General features: G+C 41.1%; 1 protein-coding gene across 4 annotated transcripts in view; it reads right to left on the bottom strand.

The window, feature by feature from the left end:
• The window catches only part of cnot4b (CCR4-NOT transcription complex, subunit 4b), a 149,649-nt gene that overhangs the window by 86,119 nt on the left and 48,512 nt on the right, over window positions 1–15,018 (bottom strand). For all 4 annotated transcript variants that reach the window (XM_041216266.1, XM_041216268.1, XM_041216267.1 and 1 more), the window contains exons 2-3: window positions 2,625–2,865; window positions 260–457 (exon numbers count right to left, since the gene is read on the bottom strand). In XM_041216266.1, the coding sequence (XP_041072200.1) occupies window positions 260–457; window positions 2,625–2,798 (372 nt within the window). In that variant the 5' untranslated portion in view covers window positions 2,799–2,865. The remainder of the gene's footprint in view (window positions 1–259; window positions 458–2,624; window positions 2,866–15,018) is intronic.

Below are 15,018 nucleotides of genomic sequence, written 5' to 3'. Positions count from 1 at the left end.
GCCCTCAGGTGAATATAAAAGATTCCAGCCAAAAGGGGGTAGTTCTCCTACTGTCCTGCCCAAAATTTAATCCTCAATCAACACCTGTCTGGCCATCACCACATTTGCTTGAGACCCTGCTCTAAGTAAATTGGTTCGTCCATTTCCTACATTATAACAGGGAATACACTTCAACAATACTTGTTAGAATGTAAAGTGCTTTGGGATGCCCTGAAGTCAGTAATGGCGCAATGGAAATCTAAGTCTTTCTTTTGCTCACCTCTGGATCTGCTAGCCTCTGTGATAGACCTACCACAAAGACTAGGTTCTTTTGTACAACGCGTACACTAGCCAGATGCTTGCGGTTCTCTGAGATTTTCTGTTTCCGCTCATTCTGCTTTTGTTTCTTCTCATTTTTTATTCTCTGTAGCTCTTCTTGAGAAAGTGGTTTGTAGACTGCAGGGTCTTCTGGGTAGGGCTGAATGGACAAAATAAAACCACAATACTGGGTTTAAGATGAAAATGATGGGGAATGAGTCTGATAATTCGTACAATATTCTACCCTGTTTCTGTGAATGACAGATTCAATATGAGCATTTTGATGCCATAAAATAAAACATGAGGCAAAGGTTTATTCATCAGCCACTGCTTTGTGGATGTATTTTTAAATCTGAGCCCTCCTTAGCTGTTTACAGTGCTATTTTTTATAACATAAAATTTAACATACAACACTGGTTAAATGCTCCATTTCTATTTATTCAGGAATATGAATGTAAAGCAGAAGTGGAATACCTAGATTACTCCACATGCGACGATGAACCCTAACCCAGGAACTCTCTCCCCAACAGCACTGTGGATGTTCAAGAAGGCAGCTCACAACCACCTTTTCAAGGGCAGCTAGGAATGAGCAATAAACGTTGGCCTAGCCAGTGACACCCACATCCCTTGAATGAATAAAAAAATGAACCACAAGACAAATTAGTGAAATTGTTGGGCTAAGACCAGCTGTTAGTTTACCACTTCACAGAATGCAAAAGGAAAACCGTAAGCTTTTTTCAGGAGGACATTAGGTAACATTGGAAATACAAATACAATGATGATTTTTTTTTAAAATAATGGTGCTGGTGCAGGTAAAACACAAGACAGATGTGATTCAGCAATTAGTCTTGTGAGTATTGCCAATTACTTATAACCATAGTAAATTCTTTACATTTTTAATTATATAAAAACTTGTAGGGATGAAATACCACTGGCAACACAACTTATCTGGAATGTATGCAAGGTCAGAATCTAAATCAATGGGCTCCAGAATGCATTGTAAATCAAGTGCAAGAGTTTCACCATCTTCACTGGATCTAGCAATTGCTCTCAGTCAAGCCATTTTGTGTGTTTTCTACCTGACATTTCTGGGTTGGGCAGTCAACGCAAAAATCGAAGTGTACAGTAGATTTATCGCTCACTGCAGGGACCTGTAAGGTCTCATGGGTCCCCTAGCTCAATTAGACTCCCCTAGCTTATGCTGCCACTTGACACCCACAGGAAATGCATGGCTCAATGGTAAGCCTGCGGTGAGCCACAAGGATCACATTCAGCTCTCTCATACTTGGTGGCAGAGCCGTTTTGTTGAAACCGGCAAGGTTGGCTGATTTATTGGTGTGAGTTTTCCTTGTTGCCACCCTTCCTCAGCAAATGACCTGATTAAAATGGGGCAGTTGAAAGGCATGGTGACAGTGACAAGTGCCCATGCTATACTCAAATAATACTCATATCAGGAGGAAAAATTAGGCGCACTCTGTATTGAGTAAATCAGGCTTCGCTTGATTCAGTTACCTCACCAAAAACTGCAACTGTCTCAAGCTTTGTCAAACTTTCTTGCCTCATGGGTACCAAATATTGTGCCCATAAAACATAAACAGTTGAATTTTACTCAATTAAACATGGATTTTCCTTTTGCCCCAGTAACATAACATGCTGGGGTCCATCAAAAGACCGTGCTGACTTAATACTTGGGAGCTGATTGATTCGTTTTCTCCCCAATAATCTTGGTATGTGGCTGTCGTTGATAAGGCGAGCATTTCTTGCCTGTCCTTAGTTAACCTAGTGATACAACCGAGTGGCTTTAAGGGCACAGTTAAATGTCAACTACATTGTGTCAGGCTCGAGTCAGATGTTGGTCAGGCTGGGTAAGGACAGCAAGTTTCCTTTCCTAAAGGAACCCAGTTTCATCTAGAATGATAATCCAACAGCTCCAAGGTCACTCACTTTCACCAGTACAAGATTTTTATATCCATATTTTTAAAAAAGGAATTAAATTCTTGAAATACAGGTTGGCAATTGATCTTCAGTTATCAGTTCCATAATATAATGAGTAAACTACTACATTCTGAATTAATCAAGTATTAATTCATACCATCATGAAGAATTTGAAAAGTTTGTAACAGTGGGTCCAGGACTGTCCCTTGCGGAACTCAGTTGAGTTCTCGGTAACCAGCTTCTTTCATTTCCCACTACCTCCTGCTAATTTGGTTTAATATTCTTTCCTTCCATATAAAAATATGTAAATACAAAATAACGTGTGTTGCTGACTGCATCAGAACCAATCAAGTTACAGCAAACTAACTTGTGGCTTCTGTTAAACAACTTACTTTTCTGCAGGCTGGGCAGAGGCCATTCTCGTCTGTGCGTATACGGTGCCAACAGAAACGACAGATCTGGTAGCCACAGGTGCATGGAAAGAAGTTGATGTCATCTATCTCAAGAGGCTCCATACAGAGAGGGCATTCAACAGGGTCCTCTTTTGTGTCAGGGCTGCGAGACATCTTCAGTGTTCACAGAATGTTCAACTTCTCACCTATAAAACTATGCAGATCGGAGTACGTTTCTGGTCTGAGAAATAAAAAAAAAGAAATATTAGCCACCAAAAATAGGTGGGGAGTAAGTTCACACTTGTTGAAAACACGTCCTGTTAAATGCCACTCGTCATCATGGTTTGCTTTGCTCAAACTTGAAAACAATATCGTCAAGGAAGTCAAAAGAAGGACTAACTGAAAACATGGTTTACTGGGGATGCAGCACAACAACTGTCAGTTCTATAAAAGTGGTATAGCTGAACTCAAGTCCTCTCAAGTTTCCAATGAAGGCAGAGCCCAAGGTTATCACTGTCACTTCAGTGAAGATTCCAGTGTGTCATGGAAAGTCAAATTATTTTGTGTGGCATATTATTTGGAGGTAAATTCCATGCATACATGTGTGATTTGCTTGGTCAGGGCTGCGATTCTGCTCTAAAGACTCAGACAGTGAAACTACCAGCTCTGAGCAATACACCACTTGTTGTGGTTAGTGGGAAAGTCCCACTTAAGCCAAATTGCTTCTTGCGCAATCTAGCAAGCCAGATTGCTCCTGTTACAACCACAGCTAGGCACAGATTTGCACCCACAAGCATTGACTCCAAAGTTGGAGCAGCTTCTTTCCAGACATAACCCCAGTTTGGACTGAACGAATCTGCAATTGTACTGCTGGGTGCCTCTCAGTTCAAGCCAACATTTTCACACATGACAACATTCCACCTTCCTAAGTGTCTAGTGACAACATTGCATACAGGATTTCAAGTTTGTTACATGGGATGGGAGTGGGTTTGCATGTGTGAATAGAATTATTTCCGAGTTCTACAGACTGCGTTATTAATTTTGGGCAACTTTACTTTCAGGCAGAAAGAGCACTGCATGAGACTGAATGATATGTTTGTCCATAATACAGTTCCTTTTCTCAGGATGGGTGGAGTGAACAGGGTAATTTCTGATTCTGATATTGCCCTGTGAACAGGAAACAGGGCAGCTATTTTTTCACAACTTCACAAATTTTACCAGACTCCCCAGACTGCAATCATTTCGGCATCTATCATCAGGGATCATTCAAAATTGGAATCCAAACACAGGTCCTGCGGTTAAGTGCCAGCTATTAGTGGAGTTCCTACAACACCACTACACATACTGAGGTGTCCTCCATCACAAATATTCAAGACCCAAGTCATTTTCAGAACATTGAGCTCTCCAGTAACCTAAAGGTGATGGACACTGACTCCCTTGCCTGGACTTTAGGCCTTAACTCCTGTATGCATTTGGCAAAAGGAACCAATAATCAAGACCATTTTAAATTGGTATTTCACACTACCAAGCACAGGGAATGCAACTTGATGTTAATTCTGGATCTAACTGATCAGACTTTTGAACTGGAGTTTAACACAGAAACTGGACTGTAACTTTTGTGTATATGGTCATAATGTTTAATACATGATAACGCTATTAAGTGTACAAGATGTATTTACATCCTCAGGATGTCCCTAAGCGCATCACAACCAATATATTCCTCCCTAAAGTGCAGTCAGATGCTTATTTGTTGCCAATTGCTCACAGCAAGGAGCCAAAAAAAGCAATGAGATGAATAATCAGTTAAAACGTTTTTGGTATTATTGGGTGAGGGGTCAATATAGATGTTACATTATAACCGTGAATACACTTCAAAAGTAATTCATTGGATGCTCAGTGTTTGGGGCATCGTGAAGACATGAAAGGTGCTGCATAAATGCAAATCTGTTCTTTTTTTGAGCAAGGCACTGGGAAATTTTGTTCAGAGTATCAACCATCTTACACATCCACCCTAACAGGATGGACTTTGGTAAACATGTCACTTGAAGGAGGACACAGCACCAATATAGCATGCCCTCAGAAAAGTAATGAGCTAACAGGTAATGGTATCCTGGAAGGGGTATGTAGCGTGCTCCAGAAGCAAGGGTACTACCAAATGAGCCCAAGAAACAAAGCTATTTACAAATATCTATTAGGCACCAGGTTGGTCATTTAATAGCATGTTAAGATTCGCTTCCACACTTAAGCATTACTTGCAAACTCCTTGTTGGAGCACAAAACCATATGTCTTGCACAGCTTCTCATGCTATACCTAGCTAGTCATTCTTAATTTGACCCTGCAGACTGGGTGCTGCCAGTGATATAACTTTGAAGAGCATCATTGCACATTCTGACCTGATGATCATATAACACAGTTCACAGACAGAACGAGGGGCTTGATACATTCCCACCTGGAGAATGTGAGCAGTTCTGGGCACCACATCTTAAGGAGATTTTATTGGTCTTGGAGGGATGAATTCTAGAGCTACCTGAATGATATACTTACACCCTTGGTGTCAAGCTGAGTAGAGATTACACAAACATATTTGCTGGAATTAAGGTGAAGTAGCAATTTGATTCAACTTTCCAGGATATTAAGCAGTAGATAGGCAGAAACTATTTCTGTTGGTTGGGTAGTCTAGATTTAGGGGCCATAGCTTAAAACTTAGTGACGAAACTTTCAGAAGTTAAATTAAGCAATATTTCTGCACACAAAAGAATAGTGGAAGTTTGGAACTCTCATCTGCTAATGGCAATTGATGCTAGGTTAATTTTTAATTTTAAAACAGATTGAGAGCTTTTGCTAACCAAAGTATGAAGGGGAACGGGGAAAGATTTATGGAGTGAAGTTGCAGATCAGCCATGATCATGGGACAGGATCCAGGGGCTAAATGGCCTATCATGTTCCTATAACCTGTTAAAATAATGGGTTTACGTTATTGCCATGGGCCCTTGCTCACTCGGAACTTGGGTAAGGCTCAGAAAACTTCCATGATCAACAGCATGGAACAAAACCTCACTTGTCAACCTGAGCTGCTTTTACAATGGATTGCAGCAGCAAAACAATGTTTCAACCCAACCCCATCAAAACTGCTCCTGATATGCAGCAAAGCACCGCAGGAAAGGCACTGATGCTCCTGCCCACCATATTTGCAGTTGAGGCTCCATCATGTAACCAAATTGGAGTCTTGTGACTAACAAGCATGCAGATTCAACTGTCTCCTAGCCAAACTGTTTTGGGTTCGGCTTGGACAAGCAACTTTTTCCGATCCTTCATTGCTGGGGAATCTGTGACCCAGATAAACTGAGATGCCTGGACAGCATCGGGTTTTAAAGAAGAAAAATACAAGAGACCGTATTCTTGCCAACTTTGTACTAAAAATCAGGAGGGCTGTACCAGAGAACTTACTGCGGCAGTTGTGCTATATCATGTGCCAATTGGAAGATTTTTTCACCTGCAGTTTATACAATGATCCCTATTGTTCCCATCACAGAGCACAGGCCTCTGTTGTCATCTGCTTCATGCATACATTCAGGTGCAACCAGCAGGATTCAAAGAACCATGATCAAAGCTATGGCCTGTTTTCTTTCCCCTGAATGGTATCGGGCAGTGTGTTGTGATGGGGGTCATTCGCCTTTTTGGAGAGTATGGTATTTTTAGCATAGCTTGCAGAAAGGGAATACACAAACTAGCCCACATTCACTGATACAAAAAGCACCTTCCAGTTCATCCCTAAGTGATTCATTGTATCTTGTTACAAGAAGCAACCATGCAACATTATAATACTTTAATTAATTGAGATTGGTGTCAGTTGCCTGATCGTCTAACCACACAGTATATTGGCCACTTTTAATTGTACCTGGAGCTGCTCAAAATCTGAAGTTAAAACAGGGAACACCAAAAATAGACAAGTCATTTTATGAGCAGGGGATGAGAAGAGATGGGTTAGACATGTCAGATGGAAATCAGAGTTATCTTGCATTTCCTCTTCTTATAGATGCTAGTAGGCACGTGTATTTGTATTGTTATCTGATTTCATCTTCCGACAGATTTCAGTTTCACACTGTTCAAACTTTCAGGTCAGCATGCAACTGTTAATATTTACTTGTGCGTTTCTACACAAACAGTCCTACACTTTGTACTGCTCTATCCACAGCCGAGTCACTTGGACAAAGTTGCATTTCAAAACTCATTTCACCACTGATAAAAGTTGTTCGCCTGGAGTCATGGGTGCAGGGACTTGGCCATTGTCTCACCCAAATTTCAATGGATGACTCTTGCTGGGATTTCCCACAAGTAGCATTACCAATGCTTGACTCAAGCATTGCGTCCTTAACTCCACTTTCTGCCTGTCCCCCAAAAGGCCTGGTTTCCCTGGCAGGTGAACGCTGTGTGGATAGAGAGTAAACCACGTCTTCTGCTGTGATTGCCAAGCCTGTGACGAGAGCCTGTTGGCCAAATGTCTATGGTTTCACTTGGCTTACTTTAGCTTTTGGTACCAATGCTTGACTCAAGCTACGAATAGTGACAGACAGGGGGAGTTTATCACAGCCGATGTGCAATTCTGCAGAAACCCTGTGATTTCTTCCGCCCAGCCCAAGCTCAGGCACGTCAGCCAGCAACATCATGTTGCCACAGCTGATATCAACTAACAGAGCAGAGTGGGAATTCAAGCTGGAACCGCCTGCTCAGTGTGGTGGTGCTGCAACATCTGCCCTTGCTGGGAGATGCAACCTGAGATGTCATTTTCTATGTGCTGGGTTTGACTAGAACAGTTTGATGAACCTTTATGGACATTTCATAAGAAAATAGGTGCCAAAGTTGGTCTTTTGGCCTCCCTGCCATTCAATAAGATCATGGCTCAGCTGATTGTGGCCTTGTCGGTCCTCCATAACCTGACTCCATTGTTGATCAAAAATCTGTTGAACTTAGACCCGAATATATTCAATGACCTTCACTGCTCTCTGGGGTTGTGAATTTCAAAGACTAACGACCCTCTGAAAAGAAATTCCTCCTCTTTTCCATTTTAAATGGAGACCCCATATTTTTAAATTGTTCCAAGTTATAGATTCCCCCAAGAGGGGAAACATCATCTCAGCATCTACTCTGTTGAGCCCCTCAGAATCTTATATGTTTCAATAAGATCACCTCTCATTCTTCTAAACTCCCAATTAGAATAGGCCTAACCTGCTCAACCTTTGCTCATAAAGACAACCCCTGCACCCTAGGAATGAGCCTTGTGAACCTTCTCTAAACTGCCTCCAATGCAAGTATACCCCTCCTTAAATGAGCAGGATGTCGGATGTGGTATCACAAGTACCCTGCATAGCTGTAACAAGACTTTCCTACTCCATTCCCCTTGCAATAAGACCAGTTTGGCAGTACCATCCTCAGTTCCTTTAACTTCTTGGTCCAAGGCAAATTGTGCAAGTCTTTGTTTGAATCTCCTACACAAGAAGTTTAAAATTAGCATGGCAAGCTCAAGCCAGACATAAGAAAGCACAGAAATTCAATGACCTTGATCTCCATCAACAAAACTGGTACCAAGTGGACAGGTATTGGGTATAACCAAGACCAGAGATTTTGCTCGACTTGGAGAAAACTTTGTCAATACATGGCAGTTTGCTTTTAATGCAACCTCAAGTCCAGGACTTACAAGAATTCTTTAACCTAGTAGGAAGAGTGCTACTCTACAGATACTTGGATCAAAACCTCAAGTATAAAATCACCCTTTATTACGCCCGTCACTGAAGATGGGTGGAGATAATGTTTTCACCTGTTTGCTAGTCACTTTGGTCTGTCAACAATATATCTCAAAAACTAATGGACGGATTTCAACAAAACTTGGTACACAGATGAGGTATGGCCCAAAGAAGAACTGATCAATTTTTGGCAAAGAGTTAGGTTTGGATCCAAGGCTGGAATTTTTAAAAGGATCCATGAACTTTGGGAGTTGAGACAAACTGACTTTAAGGAATGTTGTGAGTTGTTTCAGCTGCTGTGGTGGAATTTGTCTTAGCTGTCAAAACATGTGCAGAATTTTCTGAGCAGGTTGTTTTGTGGACTGGTCTTAAGCCTCTTTGGTAAGATGGAAGCACTTTTTAAAAAAAATTATTTTTCAGCTTTGTAGCTGCAGAGCATCAACCAGGCAAGGAAAAGCCTCAAAGGAAGAGTTGTGTAATTGTAATAACATTAACACAATGTGGAGGAGGAGGTGGTATGTGTTCTACTGAGTGCCCTCTTCATTTGTTACTCTCAAATCAACTTTGAGACTGTTCTTTCTGGCCTTCCCCAACAAAAATTTTCCACTTAATCTTAATATCCATTTCAATAATTAAAATTGTCAATTTTCATTTTACAAAAAATATGCTTTATGTCTAAATCTTAAATTTTATGTTGAGCTTAAATTTTACCCTTTACTCCCACAAATCCTTGAGTACTAGCACTTCAGGTGATCAGGTTAGCAGTCAGCCTTAAATGGTAAAGGATATGGGAGTGGAGAAAACAACTTAGGAAAGCTGGGAAAGTTTACAATAGACCTTGAGCATGATCTCTCAGACAACTGCTCAACATGTGTACTTAACACAGAAGTATTTCCCAAAAGGTTGTAATGTTGGAGCATGTTGCAACACCTTATCAATTTGATTTAACCACACAACTGCACTCGAAATGTCATGCTTGTCTCATGCTTTGCGACATATGGGATCATGGGCTACATAAATGTAAGTTAATCCGTTTTTTCTCACTTTGACCACTAGTAAACACCCAGGTGCAACCTTCAATACAATTAGCTGACAGGCATTTTGGAAAATTTGTTCTAAAACAAATGAATCAGTAGAAAAGAGATCAACACAGGATTCTTGTGTGGCAAACAGGTAAACCTATCAAATGCTCATCAGTGCACAGAGAACAGTTTTCTGCCAATAGTGCAATTTCACAAAATAGGGCAAGATATCCCTTGCTACAATTGTACAGGGGTTGGTGAGACAACATCATTGGTGAGTATTATGTGCAGATTTAGTTTCCTTACTTAAATGGAGATATGTTTGCATTGGAAACAGTTCAGAGAAAGTTCAACTGGCTGGTTCTTGGGATGAAGAGTTTATCATATATGAGGAAAGGTTGAGCAGGTTGGGCTGATACTCATTCAAGTTTAGAAGAATAAGAGGTAATGGCTGTTCTGATTGCGTCCTTAACTCCACTTTCTGCCTGTCCCCCAAAAGGCCTGGTTTCCCTGGCAGGTGAACGCTGTGTGGATAGAGAGTAAACCACGTCTTCTGCTGTGATTGCCAAGCCTGTGACGAGAGCCTGTTGGCCAAATGTCTATGGTTTCACTTGGCTTACTTTAGCTTTTGGTACCTTCAAGTTGTAGGTGATTCCAGGAAGAAAGCATATACTGACTTCGGTAACAAATGTGATGCCATGAAAGCATTTGAAGACATGAGGAATGTTGGTGTGTTTAAAAGTGTGAAGCCAAAGTAGTAAATTCTTTCAAAGGAAACTTGGAACGAGTGACAGAATTGCTCCTCCAATACAAACTGGGAAATGGAGACAAAAGGATATACAATGTGTATTCTGAACCTGATGTGTAAATAAAATATTTAACTTTCTTACTGTTAAAAAAAACCTTGGACTGTTCTATCAAAAATATGTATAATGCTGCCTTAATCTCTGCTGCCTGCATTTAACCAGCCATACTGAATGTATATGATTGGTCACAAGAAAATGTACACAGAGCTCAATGTGCACAAATCCACTGACTCGAGATACCTCCAAGGGAAAAGCAGCTGAATCACAGCAATGCCTTCAAAATCAGCCTCCCCCTTTACACCTACTGACAACAGTTTCATGCCTCACTTGATGTAATATACAGTGAGGTGACAAATCATCTTTCGACTTCTGAAGCTGTCATCCATGTTTTTTGTTTCTACCTCCTACCAAGGGCCTGCAATAAGTAATCATCTGCTACTTTTACATGGCAAAAAATGCAACATCACAACTTGTTTACACATCTTTGCCTCAATGCTGCAACTTCACAGGCATTTATTCCTATTCTTCAGAACCCCTCTGCTTTCCAGCAATAAGCAGACTTAAAGTGTCAAACAGAACAGTGACATATGGTGCCACTTGAATTAAGACTAGGATTTATATAACATCCCATCACATTCCAGGTACTTTCAATGATTAACATCTCTACTCAAATACAGTAACTTTCCTGGCAAATGCAAAGCAGGATCCTATAAACAACAGTGAGATTAGTGACCCTCAGCACCCCTCCATCCTGACAAACCTGCATCGCTGTCCTTAGCTGTCACTGGCTCAAAATCTCAGAACTCCCTACCTAATAGCACTGAGAACACCTTTGCCACCACCTTCTCAAGGGTAACTAAGGATAGGCAATAAACATTGGCCTTGCTAGCGATACCCATATCATGAGAATGGAAAAAAGGCCTATTTTGATAGTGTTGGTTGAGGGATAAATCTTAACCAAGGCACAATAATTCTGTCCTTTTTAAAATATTACTGGGGGATTGTTAATGGTCATCTGAAGCACCAAAGGTCTTTGTTTCATACGTTAACTGAATGATAGTACCTCCAGTAAACCTGAACAGCAAGATTCAATTCTCAGGCTGTGCTGAGTTAGTTGAGCTCATCCAGAGAATCAGCTGCTAGCCTTTGATAGCCTGGAAGACCAGCCAGGGTTCTCAGGACTGACAGCTACATAGAGATAAAAACAAAAAAAACTGCGGATGCTGGAAATCCAAAACAAAAACAGAATTACCTGGAAAAACTCAGCAGGTCTGGCAGCATCGGCGGAGAAGAAAAGAGTTGACGTTTCGAGTCCTCATGACCCTTCGACAGAACTAGTTCTGTCGAAGGGTCATGAGGACTCGAAACGTCAACTCTTTTCTTCTCCGCCGATGCTGCCAGACCTGCTGAGTTTTTCCAGGTAATTCTGTTTTTGTTCCGACTGCTACATAACTTACTAACCTCTGGAGATTTTAAACATACAGGAGATCTACTTCCTTTCCTCAAACTGGATTTCCTCTCAATTTTGGTCACATATTTATGTTAAGGTTTACCACAGTGAGTTGGTAGGTCACAATGCCTTGATCAATTTTGCTGTCAATTCACACTGTATAGTTGCAGCCTCTGACCACTGGGTGATGCCATGAGGTGACTTTTTGAAGTTGTATCTTCATTAGTCAATGGACTACAGGCAATTTACTCAATGCACAAAGTTCCTTCTTATTTCCTCAAACAAACTGAACTAACTCGCAGAGCTTCTATCCAAACTTACATCCAATATGATGCAATAACTACTGCTGTAGGATGGGATGGTTAATTCAAATGCACAATCTTATAGATGGTTAATGCAAATGCACAATCCTATAACATTGATTATACAAAAAGAACAGACTATGGAAATGAGCCATCTGCGATAATTCAGAGTATCAATTGTAAAAGGCATTGCCAAAGCCTTGACCTTGAAGAATTATTTCCTAAAAGAACAGTGATATTAATGTTACAAACATCTCAAAGGGCAAGTTGTTAGAACTTATTTCTAAAGCAGTTATTTATGGTAGTAATTCCTAGTTGAAGAATCTTGAGATTCCACTGATTCTGGACAGTTCGCCAAAATTGCCCTCCACTGGCCCATGACGCCTCAGGGCTACAGCAGTTTAAAAGCTGCTGCCTTTCTGGAACTGAGCAATATAGCTTAACAAACAAGTCCAGCTGCATCTCAAGCTTTATGAAACCATAACCTATAAACAGCTCACCTGCTTTATGGCCAGGTTTACTAGAAACACAGAACAGGAGACCATTTGGCCCACCTTTCCCATTTTAAGAACTATCCAATTAATCCCACTCCCTTGTGCTTTACTGTAACTCTTAATTGCTTCCAGTATTTATTCAGTCCTCTTTTGAAAGTTACTATTCAATCTTCCAGGCAATGCATTCCAGATCATGACAACTTGTGTAAGAGTTTTTCCCCTCAAATCAGCTCTGGCACTTTTGCCAATCACATTAAAATCAGTCCTCTGGTGACTGACTTTTCTGTTGCTGCAAACAGTTTCTCCTTATTCACTCCATCAAAACATGATTTTAAACACCTCATCAAGTCTCCTTTTAATCTTCTCTGCTCCAGTTTCTCTAGACTTCCAACTTAACTGAATACCTCATCACTGATACCATTCCAGTAAATCCCCTCTGTTCCCTCTCCAAAAAAAAAATCATATTCTTTCTAAAGAGTGGTGCCCAGTATTGAACACCATACTCCAGCTGAGGCATAACCAGTGTTTTATCAAGGTTTAGCAGAATTATGCACTCTCTGTCTCTAATAATCAAGTCAAATAACCATATGTTTTCTTACAGCAGCAAAATGCCACAAGTTTTGTAAATCTGAAATAAAAGCAGAAATTGCTGCAAACACTCAGGGCAGGCATTTATTGAGAGAAACAGAGTTAACGTTGATGAAAATTCACCTCCACAGATGCTGCTTAACCTGCTGAATGTTGAGCATTTTCCTTTTTTAAACAAACCGTCTCAATTGATACTTGGATTTGTATACACACACCTCAGATCGTTCTTGCACCCCTTTGAAGTTACACCATTTACTTTATATTGCCTTCATGCTTTCTACCAAAATATATCACTCCACACTACAGAGTTAAATTTCATTTACCTGCAAATTTAAGTCTATGTTCCTCTAAACCAGTTGCTGTCCTCCTCATGGTTAATTACGTTTGAGTTTTGTCTCATCTGCAAACGTTGAAATTATGCTTTGTATACCTAAGCCCAGCTCATGAATATAAACCAAAAGGAATAGAAGCTCCAACACTAACCTCCAGGTGACACCCCTGTATTTGCCCCCAGTCTGAAATACAACATTCTGCCTCCACTCTTAGCTTGTTACTTGGTTAATTTCATATCCATGCTGCATCTGTCTCTTCAATGCCATGGGTTTGAATTAACCTAACTGATTACATAGTATTTTATCAAACCATGACTGCAAATATGAGTCTAGTCAGGTTTGATTAAGCATCATGATTGACATCAAGGCAGCACATGACCGAGTGTGGCATCAGGGAGCCCTAGCAAAACTAGAGAGTCGGAGAAAAAAATCTCTGCTGGCTGGAGTCCTGCCTAAAACAAAGGAAGATGGTTGTGGTTCTTGGAGTCATCTCAGTCCCAGGACATCACTGCAGGAGTTCCTCAGGATAGTGTCCCAGGAACAACCACCTTCATCAGCTGCTTCATCAATGACCTTCCTTCCATCATAGGGTCAGAAGTGGGGATGTTTGCTGATGATTGCACAATGTTCAGCACCATTCACAACTCTTCAGATACTGAAGCAGCCTATGTCCAAATGCAGCAAGACCTGGACAATATCCAGGCTTGGGCCAACAAGTGGCAAGTAACATTCACGCCGCATAAGTGTCAAGACAATAACCAACGCCAACAAGAGAGAATCTAGCCAGTGCCCCATGACATACAATGGCATTACCATCGCTGAATCCCCCATTATCAACATCCTGTGGGTTATCATTGACCAGAAACTGAACTAGCCATATAAATACTGTGACTACAAGACAGGTCAGAGGCCAGGAATCCTGTGGTGAGTAACTCATCTCCTGACCCCCCAAAGCCTGTTCACCATTTACAAGGCACAGGTCAAGAGTATGATGGAATACTCTTCACTGGCCTGGAGGAGCACAGCTCCAACAGCGCTCAAGAAGCTTGACACCATCCAGGACAAAACAGCCTGCTTGATTGGCACCACATCCACAAACATTCACTTCCTGCACCACTGATGCACACTACAAGGTGCACTGCAGGAACTCACAAGGCTCCTTAAACAGCACCTTCCAAACCCACAACTGCAACCATCTAGAAAGACAAGGGCCGCCGACACATGGGAATACCACCACGTGGAAGTTCACCTCCAAGTCACTCACCATCCTGACTTGGAAGTATATTGCCGTCCTTTTATTGTTGCTGGATCAAAATCCTGGAACTCCCTCCCTAACAGCACTGTGGGTGTACCTACACCACAAGGACTGCAGCGGTTCAAGAAGGCAGCTCTCCACCACTTTCAAGGGCAATTAGGGATGGGCAATAAAAGCTAGCCTAGCCAATGACACCCACATCTCATGAATGAATTAAAAAAAACACGTTTTGAAAGCCCACATACACTCAACCTCACTACCATCAACTGACTTTGAAGAACTCAATCAAGTTAGTCAAATATCTTTTGCTTCTAACAAATCCATACGGATTATTAGTCCACATTTTACCACGTGCCAATTAACTTTGTCAGAATTATTTTATCTCAAATTGTGAACACTATCA

Source organism: Carcharodon carcharias, chromosome 21, assembly GCF_017639515.1.
Source record: "Carcharodon carcharias isolate sCarCar2 chromosome 21, sCarCar2.pri, whole genome shotgun sequence".
In the NCBI taxonomy this organism is placed as follows: Eukaryota; Metazoa; Chordata; class Chondrichthyes; order Lamniformes; family Lamnidae; genus Carcharodon; species Carcharodon carcharias.
Note: the sequence above shows the minus strand (reverse complement) of the source record. Positions and strands in the feature narration are given on the sequence as shown.